The sequence below is a fragment of the Harpia harpyja genome, chromosome 21, assembly GCF_026419915.1.
Source record: "Harpia harpyja isolate bHarHar1 chromosome 21, bHarHar1 primary haplotype, whole genome shotgun sequence".
Lineage (NCBI taxonomy): Eukaryota > Metazoa > Chordata > Aves > Accipitriformes > Accipitridae > Harpia > Harpia harpyja.
This window is the reverse complement of record NC_068960.1, coordinates 15165125-15184864: the sequence shown is the minus strand read 5'-3', so window position 1 is coordinate 15184864 and position 19740 is coordinate 15165125. Positions and strand designations below refer to the sequence as shown.

The 19740-nt window shown below is 35.6% G+C and overlaps 1 protein-coding gene across 26 annotated transcripts in view; it reads left to right on the top strand.

Moving 5' to 3' along the window:
* RBFOX1 (RNA binding fox-1 homolog 1) overlaps nucleotides 1–19740 on the top strand; it is a 1377247-nt gene that overhangs the window by 1278095 nt on the left and 79412 nt on the right. For 23 of the 26 annotated variants that reach the window (XM_052772607.1, XM_052772605.1, XM_052772606.1 and 20 more), the window contains 3 exons: nucleotides 3857–3949; nucleotides 5607–5667; nucleotides 11535–11588. In XM_052772607.1, coding sequence (XP_052628567.1) covers nucleotides 3857–3949; nucleotides 5607–5667; nucleotides 11535–11588 — 208 coding nt within the window. The remainder of the gene's footprint in view (nucleotides 1–3856; nucleotides 3950–5606; nucleotides 5668–11534; nucleotides 11589–19740) is intronic. The other 3 variants (XM_052772622.1, XM_052772609.1, XM_052772604.1) reach the window with 1 other exon arrangement.

Sequence of the window (19740 nt, the reverse complement as noted above, 5' to 3'; positions counted from 1 at the left end):
GCTTCTCATCTTGTTTAGAGTTATTTCAGGTATAGCTACATAGTATTTTGATTTGGAGAAGTACCCTACGATTCTCTCAGCTAAATAAAAAGTTTAAAAATAGGATTAGGAATAAGAACATCATCTTTTTTTTTTTCCTTTTTTTTTTAATCTGATCATTTCATGTCCATTCTGTAGGATTTAAGATGCACCAGATTAAAGTCCCATTCCTGGCAGTGCTTATCTATGTATTCATAAAATCCCACTGAAACTGAAAGGACTACTAAGTGGTCTCAAACTGAGTACAGGTAAAAAAGTTTGCAGGATCAAAATTCAAAGTTGTTTCTAGCTGCAGTTTGGCATAAAAGAATTGCTAGAAATTTTTTTTGTTTCTCGTTGTTTATTTCTTTGTAGTCCAATAATTAATGTTTAAAAAGATTCTTGCAAAAACATCAGAAGTAAGCTCATTTTCATGCCATAATAATTAAGAAAAATGGAATTGCATATTCAAAAAACATAATGCTGCAGCACCACAATGCAGTATAAAATAATTTTGCAGAAAGGCGTCTTTCCATAAAAGAAACTCTAAAATAATACAAGTTTCATACTACAAATTTCTGGGTTTGGGGGGGCATAATACTAATTAAGATAACTTTGCTAGAATTGTATGGCAACACTGATGACTTTTGAAACTCTTTAAAAGAATTGCAAGAATTTCAGTATTGTTTTGGTGTAGATCTTTCTTACAACCTGTGTTAAATAAATAAGGCTTACCTTTACCAATTCTTGAAGCAGTTGATTAAAGTAACATTAAAAATTGCTGGTAACTTACGTTTCTCTGCATTTACCACTCATCTTGGAAGGACAATTTGAAATATAGCTTCCATTACTGTGGATATTTTAATGCTTCTGTGCTGTTTCAACACTGAAGCTCTCCATGGAGCTGCAAATGGCTTGTGTCTTGGGCACAGCTGCAAGGCTGCAAAGATAGAAGAACGTCAACAAGTACCATTTCTTTACAGTTGTAAATTAATGCTCTATACAGCTATACACTACATACATACTTTCATAAATCTGTTTGTGTGTATATGTAGTAATATATACCTAGTATATATTATATTAACATATATTTCTTCAAATAAGAAGAGCTCCAAAGCAGCTCCCAAATTAAAACAGAACCTTCTCTCATACTAACTTGGCTATTATTAAATCACTTGACTGACTTTAAATATAAAATGCAGAAATTTACATTACTAGTTAATAAAATACATCGTATTCTAAGCTAAAGTAGCTGTTGAATCAGCTGCATATAAAATGAATGTTAACATGTTTTTGTAGGTATTTGAATGTGTGATGAATGAATCTATGTTCTGTGATCGAGTTTCTGTGTCAGCTAGGTAAAATTAAAGATTTGCCTAAATAATAAGAGTTTAATTTAAGTAGTGTTAATTATAAGAATAAGTACAACATAAGAAATTAAAAAATTACAATGAGTATTCTTTTCAGAGTCTTTGAAGTTCCTGTCTTATCTTGGCTTGTGGCTCCACTTTCTATCTTTTTCTAATTTTTTAATATAATTAGGGTTTTATCTTTCCCTTTAGTTGTTCGAGAAAAATTAACTGGCAGTGCTGTGAGCTAAGAAGAATGATTCAAAATTTTGTCTAAACAACTCCCACCAAATGTTAGCAGTTCTGAGAAGGGGCAGCTGTTCAGCATGGAGGAGAGGGGAGAACAAACAGAATTGGGGGAATTTATGCTATTGCTTGGAGCTAGGCTCCTTGGATCCATGGTTTCAGTGATGTCTGCTGCTGTGAAATTTTCTTAATGGCATCTTAAATTATGAGCTTTTTTTACAGAGCTTTTACAAGATGGGAGGAAGCAATTGAAGAAGAAATAAAAGTTTAAAGTTGAGGACGGGTTTAGGTATACGAAAAGCCTATGCAGGCATCTAAAACATAGGGATTAGTGCTGAGGAGGGGGATTTACTTTCTCTCAACACTCCTGGTGCTTTGGGAAGAAGAGACTTACGTCCTCAGTGTCTTGTGACAAGCAAGGTCGTGGCTTTGTGCTAAAATTGTGGAGAGTAGAGTGGAGAAAATGTGTGGAATCAGGAGTTTTGCGAATGGCTTCAGCTAGAAGTGGAACTGCTGATAGAGCACTTCTGAGCTCAGGCTTCAGCATGGCTTTACAGGGGGGAAAAAAAAAGAGCAACAGACAGTGTGTTTAAGCTACTTTGAAGAGAATGGAACATAAACTGCTACTGTACATAAATGGCACTTTCTATGTTGTAAACAGGCATAAATAAATGTGGTGTTTGAGTAGGTAAAATAACCCAAATAACCCTTATAATGATCCTGATAGTTTCTTAACTTTTTTTATCGATTGTTGATTGATTAGTTTTGTAGTTCATGTCCATTGTTTTTCTCAATGTTTGGTGTCAGTTTTGCCTTAGTTTCACATTTGGTCTCCTCTTTGTGTAAAATGTATAAATAAATGTATAAATATATTCCCTTCCCTTCTCTTCTTTTTTTTAATCAGTCACTATTTACATAAAAGGTAGAACTGCAGAGAGTAAGTGGGTGAATACTGACAACAAAACTTAGCAAATGGACTGGAGAATGAGGAGACACGGTGCATGGCTTATTGCTGAGGAACAGAACAGAGGAAAGCTTTACCTCATAGTTCAAGCTAAAGTAACAGTAAAGAAAATGTTGTAGTAGGACTTCAAATATGTGCAGCAATGCCTATATATAAAGTGGCCAGGTATAGCTTGCAACTGATTCTTGTTATGACACACCAAGGATGTAGCAGCTTATTTGTTCAGAAAACTTTGGGAAAGCATGCAAAGGCATTGTAGTGCTAATGCAAGAATTACTTCAAAGGGTTGGTGTATGTTTCTGAAATGTTTTTCAATGTCTGGGTTTTTTTAAAACTATTTGCCATTGTAAACAGTGTTTAATTTAACTTAGCACAATAAAAAGAATTTTAGTAGGATTGGAAATGTTTGTTTAGCCTAATATTATAAAGCAAAGCATTTGTCATAAGCAGAATTTCATAGCTGTCGAGTATTCTTCTGTCCCACTAACACGGGATTCTGGAGTTTTACCAGTTGCATGTTCTATATGTGGAAAGTAATATACATAAATAGTAAATGAACCAGTTAAACTTATTCAAAACGTTTACATTTTTATTCCTTTATCAGAGTTTCTTTTTCTATTCACATCATGTGATTTTATTTGATCTGTTAATACAAGAAAGTTTATACTTTGTTCAAAAAGTACTTTTGTTTTGTTGGTGGTTTTCTTTTTTTTTCTTTTATAAAAAAATAAGTAAAGGCTGTATAGTTTGACAAAAGTTTAAGTTACCCTAGTGTTGCATGGGAACAATGTTTCTTATGATCACAACAGCATGATTAAGTAGGCAATGTTTTAGAGTATATTGACATTCAGTGTTGAATTTTGTGCACATGTTTTTTATTTTGTTGAGATATCTGCATGTCATTAAAATGTGGTTCATTTTCTTTTCTCATTAGTTCATTTTTTTCTATGTGAAGACACTGTAATTTGTTTTAATTTCATTTTCTTATTGTTAGATTTATTTTCCTCTGTAGTGACATGTAGAAAGGTATTTTTGGTATCATTCTTTGAATTTCTCAGAGGGTATTATCTAACTGATGACAGAAAAAATTTGTTCACATTTGTCGCTTATTTATTGCACATCTCAATACAATTATAATTTTTCTAATTTGCATGTTACAGAAATGAAGCAAGGACAAGAAAATATTAAATTAAAGAGAGAGAACATAAGCAAACAAGTGGTCATTGACTGAAATAATAATGTGCATGTTGTTTTCCCCCCTTCTCCCTCCTGCATGCAGGGATTTGGTTTCGTAACTTTCGAAAATAGTGCTGATGCGGACAGGGCGAGGGAGAAATTACACGGCACCGTGGTAGAGGGCCGTAAAATCGAGGTGCATGTTCAAAATATTTTCCTTTTCATCTTTTTTATAAATGTCTGCTTCACTCTCATTTGTTGTTTCAGATGCATCATTGGTGTCTTCTGTGTGCTCCCCTTTCCCCTTCCCATTGTTTATATATATATTTATATATAAAGAGAGAGAATCTGGCCTTACTTGGGTTTTTTATTATGATTTCTTTTGTAATTATTATTATTATTATCATTATTGCTGAAAGGTGGATGACAGAACTGAAAAAAAATGAAAGCTTTAATATTTTGAAGTTATTATTTTGGATGTTTTGTAAATCAATGGGTGCAGTAGATTCCAAAAACCAGCCAACAAAAAAAAGAAAAAAAAAATTAAAATTGAGAACAACAAAAAAAAAAGTGTGACAGACAAAACAAAAACAAACAAAAGGTTGGGTTTTTTTTTTTGTTTTGGTTTTTTTTTTTTTTTCTGCAGGGTTGATGCGGGATCCACAGTGGCTTTCAAAAAATTCAGATTGGGAAAGAAGCATCCAAAAGATGTACAAGAAAAAGAAACAAAGCCAGACTAGAGACCGACCAATTTTAACATTTAATTTTTAATGAAACCATCAGGCTACTTTGGCTGGATGGCCCGAGCCATTCATATCTATTAAAAACCCAGCACCACTGGATCCCCTTCAATACTGCCTCAGTCGTATTTGTTAGAATAAAAAAAAATACCAATTGAAAATGCTGTCGTCTTTTGAGTAAGATGTTGCATATTTTGCCTTTTCATTTTCCCCCTTCGACGGTAGCGCTTAGGGCCCTCACCAAACTCTCAGTAACCATGGTAACTGTATACATACCCATGCTGGCGATGGTGCTGAATGGTAAGTGGAGAAGTCCATCTGCCGTTTCACGTATTTAGCGCTGATATACCACGTGAATTTTTTTGACTTGTTGTATTAAGTTTTCTTGATGCTACATTTTTTTCTATATTGGTACGCCTGTAATTGAGTGTACGTTTTAAGCAAGCCTGGGAGGCACTGATTGGATTGAGGATATGACTTCGTGCACATCTTACTCAGATTGTTAACTCCATATTGTGTTAAATAATGCACCCTCTTTTTATCCTTTTGTTAGCTGTGATTTTAAAGCTTGAATGATTTTGTTAATTCTTGCAATGAAAAAGGCTCTTGTTCCAAGTGTTGAATGCTAGATGTTGCTTTTCCAATGGTACTTCTCTTCTGAAGGGTTATGTTGCACACTGCTAAAATTCGTTTGTCCCTTTTTTTGACATTTTCTTTGTTTCCTTGTACCTTGTCTCTTTCCCTTCTACTCCACTGCATGTTCCTTCATATAATCTTTTTTTCTGTTTTGAGTATTTATTGTATCTGTGTTATCATGGAATACAAGCATGCTCTTAAGTCTTAAATTATGCAGTACCTTTTAATTTGCTTTTCATGTCTTTTTATTAAAGTTTAAATGATATGATGTTGCTTTATTGAAATGATTTGTAAGTTAAAATGGTTATGAAAGTAAATGTAATTATAAATAGTATGATTTTGTTATGCACCTGTTGCCTTCTATAAATTAAATTGCATTTTATTTTTACATTACTAATAGCAGTAATAATGCATGCATTTAATAGTAACATGGACCCTCCCTGTAACCCTTTCTAATCCAGTGTTCTATGTGCTTAGGTAAATAATGCAACAGCACGTGTAATGACAAATAAAAAGACCGTCAACCCTTACACGAATGGTAAGTGCATGAGATCTCAGTGCTTTGTTTTAATGTCACTGCATGTGAAACCTCACTCTTCTGCTGAACAGGTGGACTCATCTACTCATGAAGCGTCATAGTCCACAGCCCCTGCATCTCCTTGGGCTCAGGCTTTGTCCGGCAACCTAAAACTTCATATGGCTGGGCATAAATTCCGTCTGTGCAGAGTGCAGCTAATTCACAGCCATGTGGGCATAGCATGCGTTATTTGGCCTGATTAGAATCTAAGTCTTTAACCACAGTGACTTTTGTATAGGAAAATATACCTGACAGGAAAGCGTTATTCTCTGCTAGCTTTGTGCAGTGTTAATGTTGCGATGAATGAACTAATCGGAGGATACGATTTTGCTTGGATGAGGGAGGTAGGGAGACCAGCAAGAAGAATGTCTCTGTCAGGCATGAGATACTTTTTAGTACAAAGACATGCATCTAGTCAAAGATAATTTTCTGTGTCTTCTTTCCACAATTTGTTAGAAGTAAAGGGCAAACTGTAATTGGGTGCTGCTTCCAGCTTTTTTTCCTTGGAAAAATCTAAATTCCAAGCTATCTAAAAAAAATTCATTCTAATACTGACCTAAGTTGGTATAATGTTGTACATTAATGATAGAAAAATAATCCATAGATATTTGAGGGGTTTGAAAGGAATACATTTTAACAATGTTTCCTTTGACAATGTTTGATCATGTGCTTGAGCTGTTTGCGTTTGCTAGTTCAGATAATTCTAACAAGTTCCTAACTCAACAACATCAAACAATAATACATCAATTAAAGTTAATTGCAATTACTTTTTCCATTTTTACTAGACTGTGTAGTTACAATTATTTGCTTTTCAATTTAATTTAGTTTTTCCCATCCAGTAGAAAGCTGATGAAATCTGCACGTACATCAGTAAAGGTTTCCACAGGTAGATCAGACTCTTTTCCATTTTGAAATATAATGGATCTTATTTTCTATATCTGAGGTCTCATTAGTGAGGTCTTACTAAAACCCAGGGCAAACAGTGGCTTTATTTTTTATTGAAAGAGTCAATGTTTTCCTACCACAGTAAAAATAAAATATAGTGATGGTTTTCATTTGACATGTGATAACTGAGCTAATTAAAAATGATCTGAAGAAGAAGAGTCTGAAATTCCTCATGCTTTCTCAGAAACTGTTTTCTTCCTCATTTTGTACGTAAATGTGGAACTTGGCAAATGGTGCAGATGGGAAAACCTCCTTCATTTTTACTGGCTTTAAAATATCTCAGTGAATCTAACGAAAGAGACACAAAGCTTGACTGGATCACATAACAAGATTTTGTTGCAATAACGAGCTAAATTAACAATATGGATATGATCCTATGAACTTTGTCTGCTATATTGTAATGATAAAAGGCTAAAAGTAGTTTTGTTATAAATGATGGTGTATATTTTGTATTCATATTATCCTAAGGCTACAAAACTGTTAATTAGCAGATAACACATTACATATCAGCACATCCAGTGCTGAAGGAAGGGAATGCTGGAAATAGAGATGTGAGATTTTAGCAATCTGATTTTAGAGGATGTTCTTCTCTGTCTCCTGCCTGCACAGCAGGATTACTTAGGTCATATGTTATCATTTATTAATATCCAAAACCAGAATGATGAAAATCTGCTGTTAAGTGTTTCCCACTTGAAGTGTTTTGCCTGTCATTTTCCATCCTGTCCCATCTGGACTAGATCTCCCCAAAAGTATGAAATATCCTGTTCAGTGCATAAAAATTAGCGTTTATGTTTGTGAATCCGTACATCCAAGGTGTTGCATGTAGGATGTTCTTTTGCACACCATTTGATGGGTATCTACCAAGACAAACTCTGGTTGTAGTTCATACATTTTGATTTTTTTAACTTTTTTTTTAACACCTGAGGGCTCCTAAAGTAAACACACAAGGACAATCATGTTCGTCTTGCATAATCATTACAAGCGACAAGGAAGTGTAGATGTGCAAGGGGCTTCATTTAGTTTAATCAGTGCTTGTATTATCGGTCATCCTGCCATTGTATGATTCTAGTTCTTTATCGTTTTGCCAGGAATTAACCAGAGCTATCGCTGATTATTAAAGGTTATTGTTGTCTAAAGTAAAGGTCTCATCTCTCAAATAAAATATAAGGCTAGTTTTCCTGTGTCCTTCTGTGAGCATATTAACATTTGCAAGATGCTTCTGATGCAGATAGCCAGAAACTTTTTGTTTGCACATGCCTTTCTCTTCAGAACCACTACTTTTTTAATGTGTGGCTTTGTTTTTCAAAGAGTATGTGGTGACTGACATGTTATTGGCGGGTGTTCAAAACATAGTTGGGGCACATGCATTATATGAAAACATCAGGCACTAATATTTATTGTAAATTAAAAATACGATACACTCTGTTTTGTCTTCCGTTCCTGAATACTGCTGGTTGTTTGATAACAGGGCTCATGTTGTTAATAGGATTGCAAAAGTCAGTAGATTTTTAAAGCACAAAAACCTAGACTTTTTTTTTTAATATATGCAGCTTCATTCAAATAAGTGGTTTGCTTTTGTGTCCTAGATGGTTTTTGAAATAAGTATGCTTTGCCGTGACTTTTGATGATTCTCAAAATGAGCAGTTAATAAATGTTCAGTTGCTAGGAGAGCTTTTTTTGTGCAAGTTTGTTATCAGACAAGATGATTTTGATGGCTCACCTCATATTTGTGATGTGCTTTGGAGATAGAACTGCCTTTTCTTTGCAAATAAATTCAGTGTCAGGAGTTCTACTTGTTGGCAAAAATATTTTGGAGACATTTTTAGATGTTCCAACCTACCCTGTTCACAGTTATACTTTCTTCTGATGCCCATAGTGCAATTCAGGATGCTCACCCAAGTGGTAGGGAATAGAGAATTATGTGCAAGTAGATTCAGAGAACTGCAGCAATGAATGAGGGGCATGAAACAGAGATCAGTAGGGGGATAAATATGTTTTAAAGTTTATACTTGCAGTGCCTTGAATTTGAGCCTTCTGTTGATCTCAGCTTAGTCACTAGCTGTGATTTTGAACCTATAACCACAGTTAAATTCCCTCCCCTTCCCCTTTCCTCCCCCCTCTGTAGGCAAACAGGAGGAATGCAAATGGTGTCGCAGGGCTTCTTTCCCGTCAAAGCATTCCTCCGGCCACGGGTGCCTGTCTGGCCTGTGAAGTGAAAATAATCCTCTCTGCATTGCTGTGCCCCACTTTCTACCAAAGCTTGTTACACTGTGCAGTACAATTATTTCCTTCCCTTTAGCACACTTAATGTGCATTTCTTCGGATGACTGTACAGGGTGGGGTTTGGGGGCAGGCAGAGAGATTGTTCGTTTCCTTGTTTGTTTTTTAAGTGTTTATAGTTTCAACTTGAGGGGGAGTTTAATACTGTGACAGTAAGAAAAATGCACAAAATGACACCCACTGCAGAGAATTTGCCTCCTCCAGCTGCTGAAGTAGAGTTACTTGGCAGCTGCTCGCTCGGATACATCAACTACTATCACACTTGATTAACCCACACAGCTATGGGCCAGCACATTGCTAGCTGACAAGATAAAGCTAAGTTTAATTACTGTTATTTTCACGATGAATGAAGTATTTCCTGTATAATCTTCAAAAAGTTAGACGAGACAGCCGTCACTGAAAGAGAGGTAAGGAACTGAAATATGAGAGTGGCTTTCAGCTGTGAAGAGCAATCTGTGTCTTCCAAGATTTTTTCTTTCTCTCAGCCAAATTGTGGCGCTGTTAGTGTAACTTAGAAGCTGAGAGGTGTCTGTCAGCTGCTTTGACAGCAAAAGCTGACAGATCTGAAATTCAGTCCAATCTTTCATTCTGGATGGTGTTGATCAGTGGTCTTTTGAGGAAGTAATGAATTTGAAATATTAAATATTCTCTAAGCTTTAAAAAGTTAGTTTTTCACTGAAAGTCTCAACATTTGGATGATTTTCTGTCACACAAAGCTTGGCGAAGAGTATTTGTTATACCATGACATTCCTGAATATATTCCTGTAGTATGTAAAATTGAAGGGTCAGGTAAAAATCCTGTGATATTTTCAGGAGGAAAGTAATTTTAGCCCTTCTTGGTTGGCCGTTTTTCAGCTTCCATAATTGTCTTTGTATAGCAACTGCAATTATTTCCACAGTGCAGATTGCATGCAATGCTGCTCTTTGCTCTATTTGAACTTACTAATGAGTTGCATTTCACAACCACCCCTCACCTCAGTTACTGCGCAGTTAATTACTGGTGAATAGTTACTGTGCATCAGATAGAGAAAACAGTATTTTTAAAGGGTAGGAATAGTTTTGGGTTATTATTGAGATTTTTGTATTACACTTCTTCAGTCTTATAATGCATTATGGTCTTATGGTCTTCTACTGTGCTTTTGCATTACTTGATATGGCCAAGGCAGAAACAAGCCTCAATACAGTTTGCATTTAAATTCCTCTAATCTTGGCTCTTCTGATTTTGAAAAGCCTTGTTGTCCCTGTCTTGATGGCATTTTGTTTCCAGCAGCATACTTGTAGGATCTATTTATACTATAGTTCTTGAGTTTAAAAGATGCTTTTCCTCAGGTTTTTTTCTTTATTCCCATTTAGAAGTGGTGCTTTCTACTCCTCCGATTCAAATGTGCTTTTGGAAAATCCCTAATTTTTCAGTCCCAGTACTTCAACTAATTGTTCAAACACTAAAGAAAAAAAGGGCCTGGGTGGGGGGATGTTCTGTGGAGTTTGGAGTGGATCCACCTGTGGCTGAGCAAAACACAAAGATAATTGGCTGAGAACGCTAACGAGTTTGCCAGTGCTTTCTCCTGCTGTTCTCTCACCCCTTCCCCTTCAGTTCCTTCAGCATTGATGTCTTCAGCATCACATATGCTTTGAATACAGGCCCTGCTTCTGCACGGAGCCTCTGCGCCCCAGGCTTACCTGGAAATGCCGTGTCGGGTGTAAGGACGTGACAGCAACTCTTTGGAGTTTGGCCAGAACACACGATACAGAATATCTATTGGTTCTGTGCTTTGGTTTTATGCCAGCTGTGGGAGGACAGAGATCATTTAAGACAAAGGCAGGGGCTGCATTTGTACCACTTAAGAGCTTTGCAGAATGTGACTGCAGCATTTTCTTACATGCCGGCTACTCCATAGCAACATGCTAACAGCATTTATCAGCTGTAAATGCAGGCAGTACAGTCACTTTTGGTACCTGCCTGTAGTTGTCCTGTTTCAGTGCGCGCAGTCTGATGTACAAATGCAAATGGAAAAAAAGTCTCAGGCGTTTGACTGGGATCCTACAGTGCGCAAATCTCTTTCCTGTCACAATAGACATTTCCATACAGTGACTACGCTTTCATTTTTCCCAGAGTAGAATCAAAATGCTCAGATTATTTGATTGCCTTGTAACCTACGCTAACACGTGCTTATCAGAAACATTTATGTCCAGCAAATGAACTGTTTTGGCCTCTCTGGCTTGTAACCAGAGAGTTAGAGCAATCAAAAAGAACTGATCTACTCTGGTACTACATGATATAGGGATACCTGAACTAGTTCTGACTTAATTCCAAAAGTTAAGGGAATAAGTCTATGGCGACTGTGCATTGCAGCCAAGGTAATTCACCTGATAATTTATCCCAGTACTACAGGTCCAAAGAATGCCTTGTTTCATTACTTATTTCCATACTTCAGTCTGATATTAAAGATCAGTGAGCTAAGATGCCTATACAACTTTCATTAAAATGACCTTTTTTGAAGCTATTTTATCTGTATACCTCTATAGAAAAGTAAAATTAAAAAATTATTATTGTCATCACTAATTGTAGTATTAACTCCGTTATGTTTTTATGTTTGCTGCAGGCTGGAAATTAAATCCAGTTGTTGGTGCAGTTTATAGTCCAGAATTCTATGCAGGTAAGGATTATGCTATAGTTGTCCGTGCCATATTTTCTTTTAATACTCTTTAAAAACATGCAAAATACATGTTTGGTGTAAGGTTTGGTTTCTGTGTTTGATTCACATTATGTGCAAGTCACTTACAGGTTTGTGATGCAGGATTTTAACAGTTACCTGGGCATACTAAAGTTCATATAGAAGATATATGAATACCTTTTTATTGGAAAGTAGATAGTATAATATGAAATGTACTGCAATATCCCAGTTTTACATGAGTTTTTATTTGGTTTTTATTTTATTTATATCTTATTCTATATTTCAGTACAGTCGCTTTCCTCAAGGAATTATTTAAGCCTAGTGAGCAACAAAACCAAAAAAGTCTATCTATAAATATATATTTTATGCATATACATGTACCTAGACATGCGTAAATATAGAACATCTGTGTTCATAATGGTTTTTTTGAACATTTTTCTTTAAATTTTATATTTAGTTTTCAGTTTCTTCAAATTTCTGTATTTATAATCTATATTACCTCTTGAGTCTTCACTGAGGTAGAATTCTGATCCTAGTTACAATTTGGGGTTGATGAGATACAGTCTTTTTCTACTTGAACTCAGTCATTGCTAGCAACAGTTTCTAAATGTGCTTTAGCAACAGTATTGAAACCAAACACGGTTGTACTCCAAAACCCAGTTGATTTCAGAGGAATTTTAATCCCACCCATAAACACAATTACTAGCAAGTCCAAAAAAGCCGTTTTTTGAAAGCTAATAATTTACATCTAAGACAGAAATAATCACTGTAACTCCAAATATTTCTAATAGGTAATAAAGTTGCCTTCCTTTCCTAGGTTCACAATCTTATATGAGTCTTCCATGACTTTCATGGGAAACTCTGGGAATTTTTTAGTTTTCCATTTGGATCTGTTTTTCAGTTGTCTGGGGGGGTGTATACTGAATATAAATACCTAATCATGTTTTAAAAAAACAAAAATTTTTATCCATTGTCACACACTCAGGTAATTGAAAATAAAGAGGTAATTGTAGAATACATTCTTTACAGCAAGTAAAGATCAGATATTAGGAAAGCGTTTTTCACAGATGTTGGTTAAGCATGTGAAGAGGTGGCCCCTAGAAGCTGGGGAATCTCCATTCACGGAGATATTCAAGCCTCCACCAGACAAAGCTGAAAAACTTTCGTTAGTTCAAGGGACTTCAAGAGATAAAAATTGTCAGCTAGGACTACTGTTACAAACAGATATTTATTTTAAAAAAGCTGCCTGTAATACATCCAGTGGTGTCTACTAAGATAGATAAAAATGTTCCATTTAGGGTATTGTGTTATAAAAGTGGCAGAGTATAATAAAAATACTAACTTGGCATTCATGGAATTGCAATATTTAGCGTAGGCAGAATTTATTTCCTTCCTTGATGTATGCCTACATTGAAAACAGGAATTTAACATTGATCTCCTTTGAGTAGTTAGTGAACCAGCCCTGAACCTGCATAAATTAGAAAGTCAGAGTTATTAGTCATTTTATATAAATGACTTTGTGTTAATGACAAATATAATAATATTCCCATAGTACAGTAATCAATTTTCTAATACGTATGCAGAATTAACAATCTGACTTATAATTGTCTCATGAAGTAGGGCATGAAGAGTTCACATAGTTTGTAAATTAAAATCAATATTTTCAATCTCTCCTGAAGGTAATTTTCCTAATTTACTGGACTTTTCCCTAACATTTATTTTGTCTTTTAATTATAAAATGGCAGGTTATTGATTTTTTTGTATAACCTCCTAAAGTCCCAAGTGCATTTTTATTGCCAACACAAGGGAGGTGTTTGCCCTTCTTAATGAGAATCTTTAATTACCATTAGAAGAGTATTAATTTAATTTTATGAATTATGACATGCACTCCACCACACCTATGCAGAAAGTTCTATCAATATACTTCATGTATTTCAGATTTTTTTCTGTTTATACATGCAAGCAGTTTAGGGGTTTTTTTAAATGCGTATCAAATGCATATTTTCTGTATTGACTAAAAGATAATTTTTTCTCAGACATTTAAACTTTCTTTTAAGCAATTTAGTTAAAAAAAAAAAAGAAAAAGCTCTGTGCAGCTCTCTTAAAGTAGTTAGAAAATGAGACAGTAAAAGATCAATGCAGTTCTTGCGTGCTGTAATAGAATACTGCGACGTATCTTTCCTTTTGTGTCCACCCCCGCCACCTTACTTGGAGAAGAAGCAATTGCACTTTTGAAGATTATAAAATTAGAAATGTGATTTTTAAGACAGCTAAAGTTCTAGTTATTTGGTTTAATTATTGTCTCCAACACTGTCATGCTAAAATTGTACCAACTCTTTCATAGTCAGTGCAAGAAGTTCCTTTAGCTCCTAATAAATGATGAAAAATGTGGCCACTTCTGAAATAAAGCTGATACATTTGCAGAGAAACTGTTGATTTAAAGTACCTTTAATCTTCATAAATAAGTAAAAAACCAGAAGGTTATACAAAGCTGTCACGATGGCACTGATGAATGGCAAATTCACCCGTTTCTCAATTGCCGGTGAAGACACACGCCGCAAGGCTTAACCGTATTGTACATCATATCTGCCAGCTCATTTCTGTGATTAAATATTCCATCAGTGCGGGCTATAAGGCGGTAAAGCTTAACAAGATTCATAAGATGCACCACTTGAATACACATAACTCACTTCCTTGGATAGAGAGCACCCCGCATGCAAAAGAAAATTAGAATTGAGTTAAATTACTTCATAAGACAAGATCAATAGAGAAAGGAAAAGATCCCCTAATGCAATGCAAATCTAAGATATAGTTATGTCCTGACAACTTGAAGCAGACAATTAAAGTCAAATAGGGAGGAACGCAATGTAAATCAACCCTAAAACCTTGAAGATAATGGTAAACAGTAGGACCAGTGACATGATTGTTATAGCTCTGCTTTTTTTCTGAATGTACACTTCTGTAAAAGAAAACCTTTATTGAGGAAACGCATGACAGCTAAAAATGGAGACTATGAGATACATAGCAGATGCACAACAGACACTATGTAAGTAAAGTATTACTTGGGGACTGGAAAACACTATATATTTACAAAACACTATAGATTCTTCTTCCTGAGTAGCCCTTCTAAGACTGTTTTTCTGACTTTGAAATGCTCATGCTGTAGTAAATTAGAACGCTCCAGGAATATGGCTCTTTAGGTCAGGTGGTGGCATTAATATGGATTTCCAGTGACACGTTCACAAAGTGCGATTTGAAGACTGCTGTTGTCATTCTGGGGCCTAGCAAGTCTTCCTAACAGCTGCCGACTGTGCATATGCTGGGGAACTGGCTAACTGGCATACCTCCTGCCCTTCCCACAGGTCTGCTGGGAAGTCCTGAAATGACATTTCATACAAAACAAAAGGATGGTGATTTTTTGCATTTATCATTTTCAGCATTTCACAGAATTTTACTTTTCCGTCTATCATAATTGATAGGTAATTTCTAAAAAATTGACTTTCCACATAGTCATCTTCTAGTAAATGAAAGGATACTATTTAAGGTACTTTTCCTCCTTATGAGACAGAAATGCTTAATGAAGTTATCATTTCCATTTCAGCTTAACTTCTCCAGTAAACTATTTATCAAGTTCTTAGGCAGGTCCTAATAAGGAAATTTGTAAGAAGCACTGTGTGATTCGTCTCACAAAGTCTTCATGTAAACTGGGATACATTTTTCATTTATTTGTGTATCCATCCAATTTTAAATCCTTCCCTAGTGACCCATAATTTTGCTATGTTAAGCTAGCGTCTGTTACCTTCCCCCATACACTCATCTATGGCTGGCAAAATACAGATTTGCAGTTTGGTTTCTTTACTAGGAGTACTCTGGTACTTTCTTACTTTAAGTTGTTACATTCTTTGTTTCCATGGTTTGTTATAATATTGTTTTTACCTGCTTATTTGTTTTTATATAATGTATATTTTATCTGTAATACCTAGCCTTCCTTTCAGCCTCAGGCAGTCTGAAAGCAAAGTTCCATGTTGTTCCTTTCAGTTATTTCAGATCTTTCTTTTTTTTCTCTTTTGATTTTTGGAATGATGAATTTTGGAGCACTGTCTTGCACTCTCCTTAATGGAATGTAGAATATTGTTGCACCCGTATTACTACAACAGATCAGTCCTTTAAAGCAGATAGCGTGAGACACAGTAGGGCCATTTTAAGAAAACTTTGTCCTTGTAAGTGGCAGATAATATATTTTAGGGCACATACCTGTTGGAGAGGCTTCTTTTTGACAGTTCCAGTATGCAAGGTGAGGGAAAAGATGTTACAGAAATTACCTGGAAATCTAGTGAATCTTCTTTCAGAAAACAGTTGAATTCACAGTGACCCGCATGAGGAAATATTCTTGTCTGGTCATAAGCAACAAACAATATTTCAAAAATGTCAAAATTTAAGTTGGTAGTGGAGAAAGAAAGGACTTAAGACTAGTGAAGAAGAATCGTTAGAAGTAGTCATGGAGCACAGCTCAATGACAAGTAATAGAGATCCCATTCTCCTTTCACTTAAGCAACTGATTACATATTATTTTTCCTGAATAGTCATGAAGTGCTAGAAGTTTTTCAGAAGCTAGTTTCAAGAGTCATCCTACGTAGCTGAGTAGTTGTTTTCACTTCATGAATAGTCTTAACCCAGTGAGGACTATTGTAGGCACCCAAGTTCTTGGGCAGTTAGTAGTTATCATTCCAAGGTGGCTTGGAAAATTTTCCCCATCAGTTAAAATGAAGGAAAGGGGAAGAGCGTGTGCTTTTGACTATTTTATATGCCCTCAGAAGACAGAGAAGTTTTAGATGCCTGGGGCTTTTTAGCATGGTGTGGATTTGGAAGCTAGCAGTATCCTCCAAGAAGCAGATTTTGTAACAAACTTCCTTTCACAAGTTTGTTTAAAACTTTGAAAAATAATGTTATATATAATTCAGAAGGTAGGAAATACCATAGTACTATATATATAAAAACATGCACTTAAGTAAGAGGAATCCAGGGGAAGAGAGGATTTCTGTATGTTTGCTAACACTAATTCTCTTTGTTCCTGTCTTAAAGCATCTATTTCTGGAGTGTAAGAGCACCTGGGATTCATTTCATCTTTCTAGTGTTTCTCTTTGAATTTAAATGACTCTTGCACAAGCTCAGCAAATACCCTAGAAACACTTCCCAGTGAAGGTGTTTGGAGTTTGTGAAGCTGAATTATATGCTTGCACAGCAATTCTAATCCTAGGGTAAAAGTTCACTGTACCATATCCATAAAGCATAACTTTGGTTAAAATTGTCTGTCTGTCACTATATAGATTAATTCATTTTACAATTTGATTAGATACACTTAGATTTGAACTTAACCATTGACTAAGCAGATTTTCCTAAATAAATGTATGCTCGACACTGTTAGCTAAACAGGTTAAGTAATTTTCTAACTACAGAAAAATTAAATAATTATTATTTAATATTCCATCTGTTATATATAGATGCTCCTTTTCAAAGCATAAAACAAAGCTGTAAGTGTTGTTTCCAAAATCACAATGTTAAAGTACCATCATACAAATTATGACATCCTAGTTAGATTAACACCACTGATGACAGCTAATGCATTTCTAAAACTTCTGTGGAGCTGTTACAAGCCATTATAGTGGAAATACTGGTTTATGAGAGATTAATAAAGCTGATAGAAAAATGGAATTCAACATCTGTACTAGCTATTTACTCAAAAAAATCTTCCAGAATTAATTATGCCTTATGCTACATTATAATGAGTTTTTCATTAAAATGTGTACCATCATGGAAACTAAACAAGGATTATTCAAAGAATAATGCCAATGACTGTTATTTTTTGAAAGTTTAATTTAGTTAATTGGTTATACATTTAAATCTGGAACAAGGTTAATCAACCTATATTTATCATTGTATCGAAGTCTACACATTTTAAAGAGAAAATCACAGATACTGTCAGTATTACCCTTTTAAACATGTTTCTTCTGTTTGGATGTATATTTAATAACACAGTTTACGCTTAGGCTTTGATCCTGTTCCTATGTGATCTCTAAAAGAAATTCCATACAGTTGATTATTTCATGGTAAATCTTGAACTGTAGATAGAGCTTTATACCAGAAGATAGAGAATGGTTAAGAAGGGATTTCCTGCTTCTTCAATGTAAAGGTTTGGGAATTTTGACCACAGTCTGGTATAGAGGAATCATTTGATACTGGATTGTGATGAATTTGTGCACAAATAGAATCTGGAAAAACAGAAACTGCATATTTGCTGAAAGTCTGAGTTCTTTCAAAACAGGGGAAAGGAGGTGTTTGGGGGCGGTGGGAGGGTGTTTGATCTGTTTGCTTGTTGGTACAGTCTTGCTGAGACATAGATCTTGAGTTTTCTGTAAATCAGCCTGAGTTAATACTACTGAGATACCCCACTTCAACTTGTCTTAGGTGACTACACAGCAGAACCACACTGACCCTATCTCACTACTTGGAGTCAATGGATTTGGAGTTGTTAAGTGTGAGTTAGTGCTGGATCCCCACTATGGTGTAGTATTACTAGCCTTACACCATTCTCCAGTGATAGGTCGGATCTCTGATGCTGACCATTTTTCTGGAAGTCATATCAGTTGTTATTGTAGGTAGATAAAGAGTACTCTGAGATGACAGAACAGTGCTAACAAGTTGATAGAGCTGGCATGAGTGCAAAGCACAAAGTTATGGCAGGGAGGCGAGGTGAAGAATTGTTATATTAGCTGTTCTGGGAGGGAAAAAACATGTAGAAAGGGAGTAATACACAGAAGAACAGAAAAAGTCTATTTAAATAGGTATTTTAAGGAAGGAAGTAGGGCCAATGTATGGCAAAGGTTCTCTAGCCTCTGTTCGTCCTGTACGGCTTGCATGTTTTTTACAAAGAAGTAAGATGCCTTTCCTCGTTCTGAGGTCCTAACTCAAAAACCTGCTTTCCCCTTTGAACTGCTAGGTAATAAATTGCCTCAATGGTAGTTCTGCTGGGTAGCACCTATGAAAATTTCTTGATTTGTTTAGGTAAACTTGCTCCTCTTATAACATCTGACCAAAAGATAAAACAATGTGTATGAGGTAGGCTTGGAATGATAAATTCCTGTGCATGTGTAAACCTGAATCCTACTTTAACACGTGTTCTGTGAGTTGGTGGATGAATACAGGACCAGGTATAACCATAATTAAACATGTAATTATGATTGCAATTTACTTGATTTAGTACCTTATTCTAGCACAGAACACCATGTGTGTTAAAAGTATGTTAGAGTTAGCTCATGGGAGGGAAATCCACTGACCATTATTAAATACACAGAAGCTGCTTTGGGCTTAGGAAGTCCTTGAGCTGCAAATGGTTGGAAGCTAGGGTAACACCTGTGAGAAGAGCATCATGCTTGCCTTTACCTTAGGTGTGCACTTTTGATGATTTTGAAAATTTTATTTTTTTAATTATATCCAACATGTCAAAATGCCACTCAAATGACAGCAAGATGGTTGAGACTATAAGGGGCAGTGTGAAGGTCACATTCTTGCATTACAGTCAATGGCCACCAAGTTAAAGTATTCAGATTACATCTTGACATGTAGTTTTGTAGTCAAATGACCTGTTCAGCTGAGTTGCCAGCTACTCAAGTAGTCCCGCTCATCTCAGATACATACCTTTGTTTAGTTTAAGGCTGCTTTTGTTTGAAGGAGCATTCTTCTGTGGAGCTTCTCTTTTCTCCAGTGAGCTGGTATAATATGTTTGAGCAGCTCCCTCCCAGATCTAGCATAATCATTGTGGAATGCAATGGTGATCATACTCTAACCTGGACATTTCACACCCATGAAATAATATTTTTGACACTAGACCAGACACTTCTTAACAAAATTATAGAAATGTGGGTTGGGACTGACTTCTGGAGGTCACTCAGTCCTTCTTTTTGAAGCAGGACTAAGACCTGTGCTAGATCAGGTGAGCCATGAATCTATATACATTGTGACTCTGTTACAAGACGGAGATTTATGATCTTCTTTGAGTAACTTTTTCCAGTGCTGCACTGCCCTCCTAGTGAAAAACTTTTTCCTAATGTCCAACCTAAACCTCCCAGGCTACAGT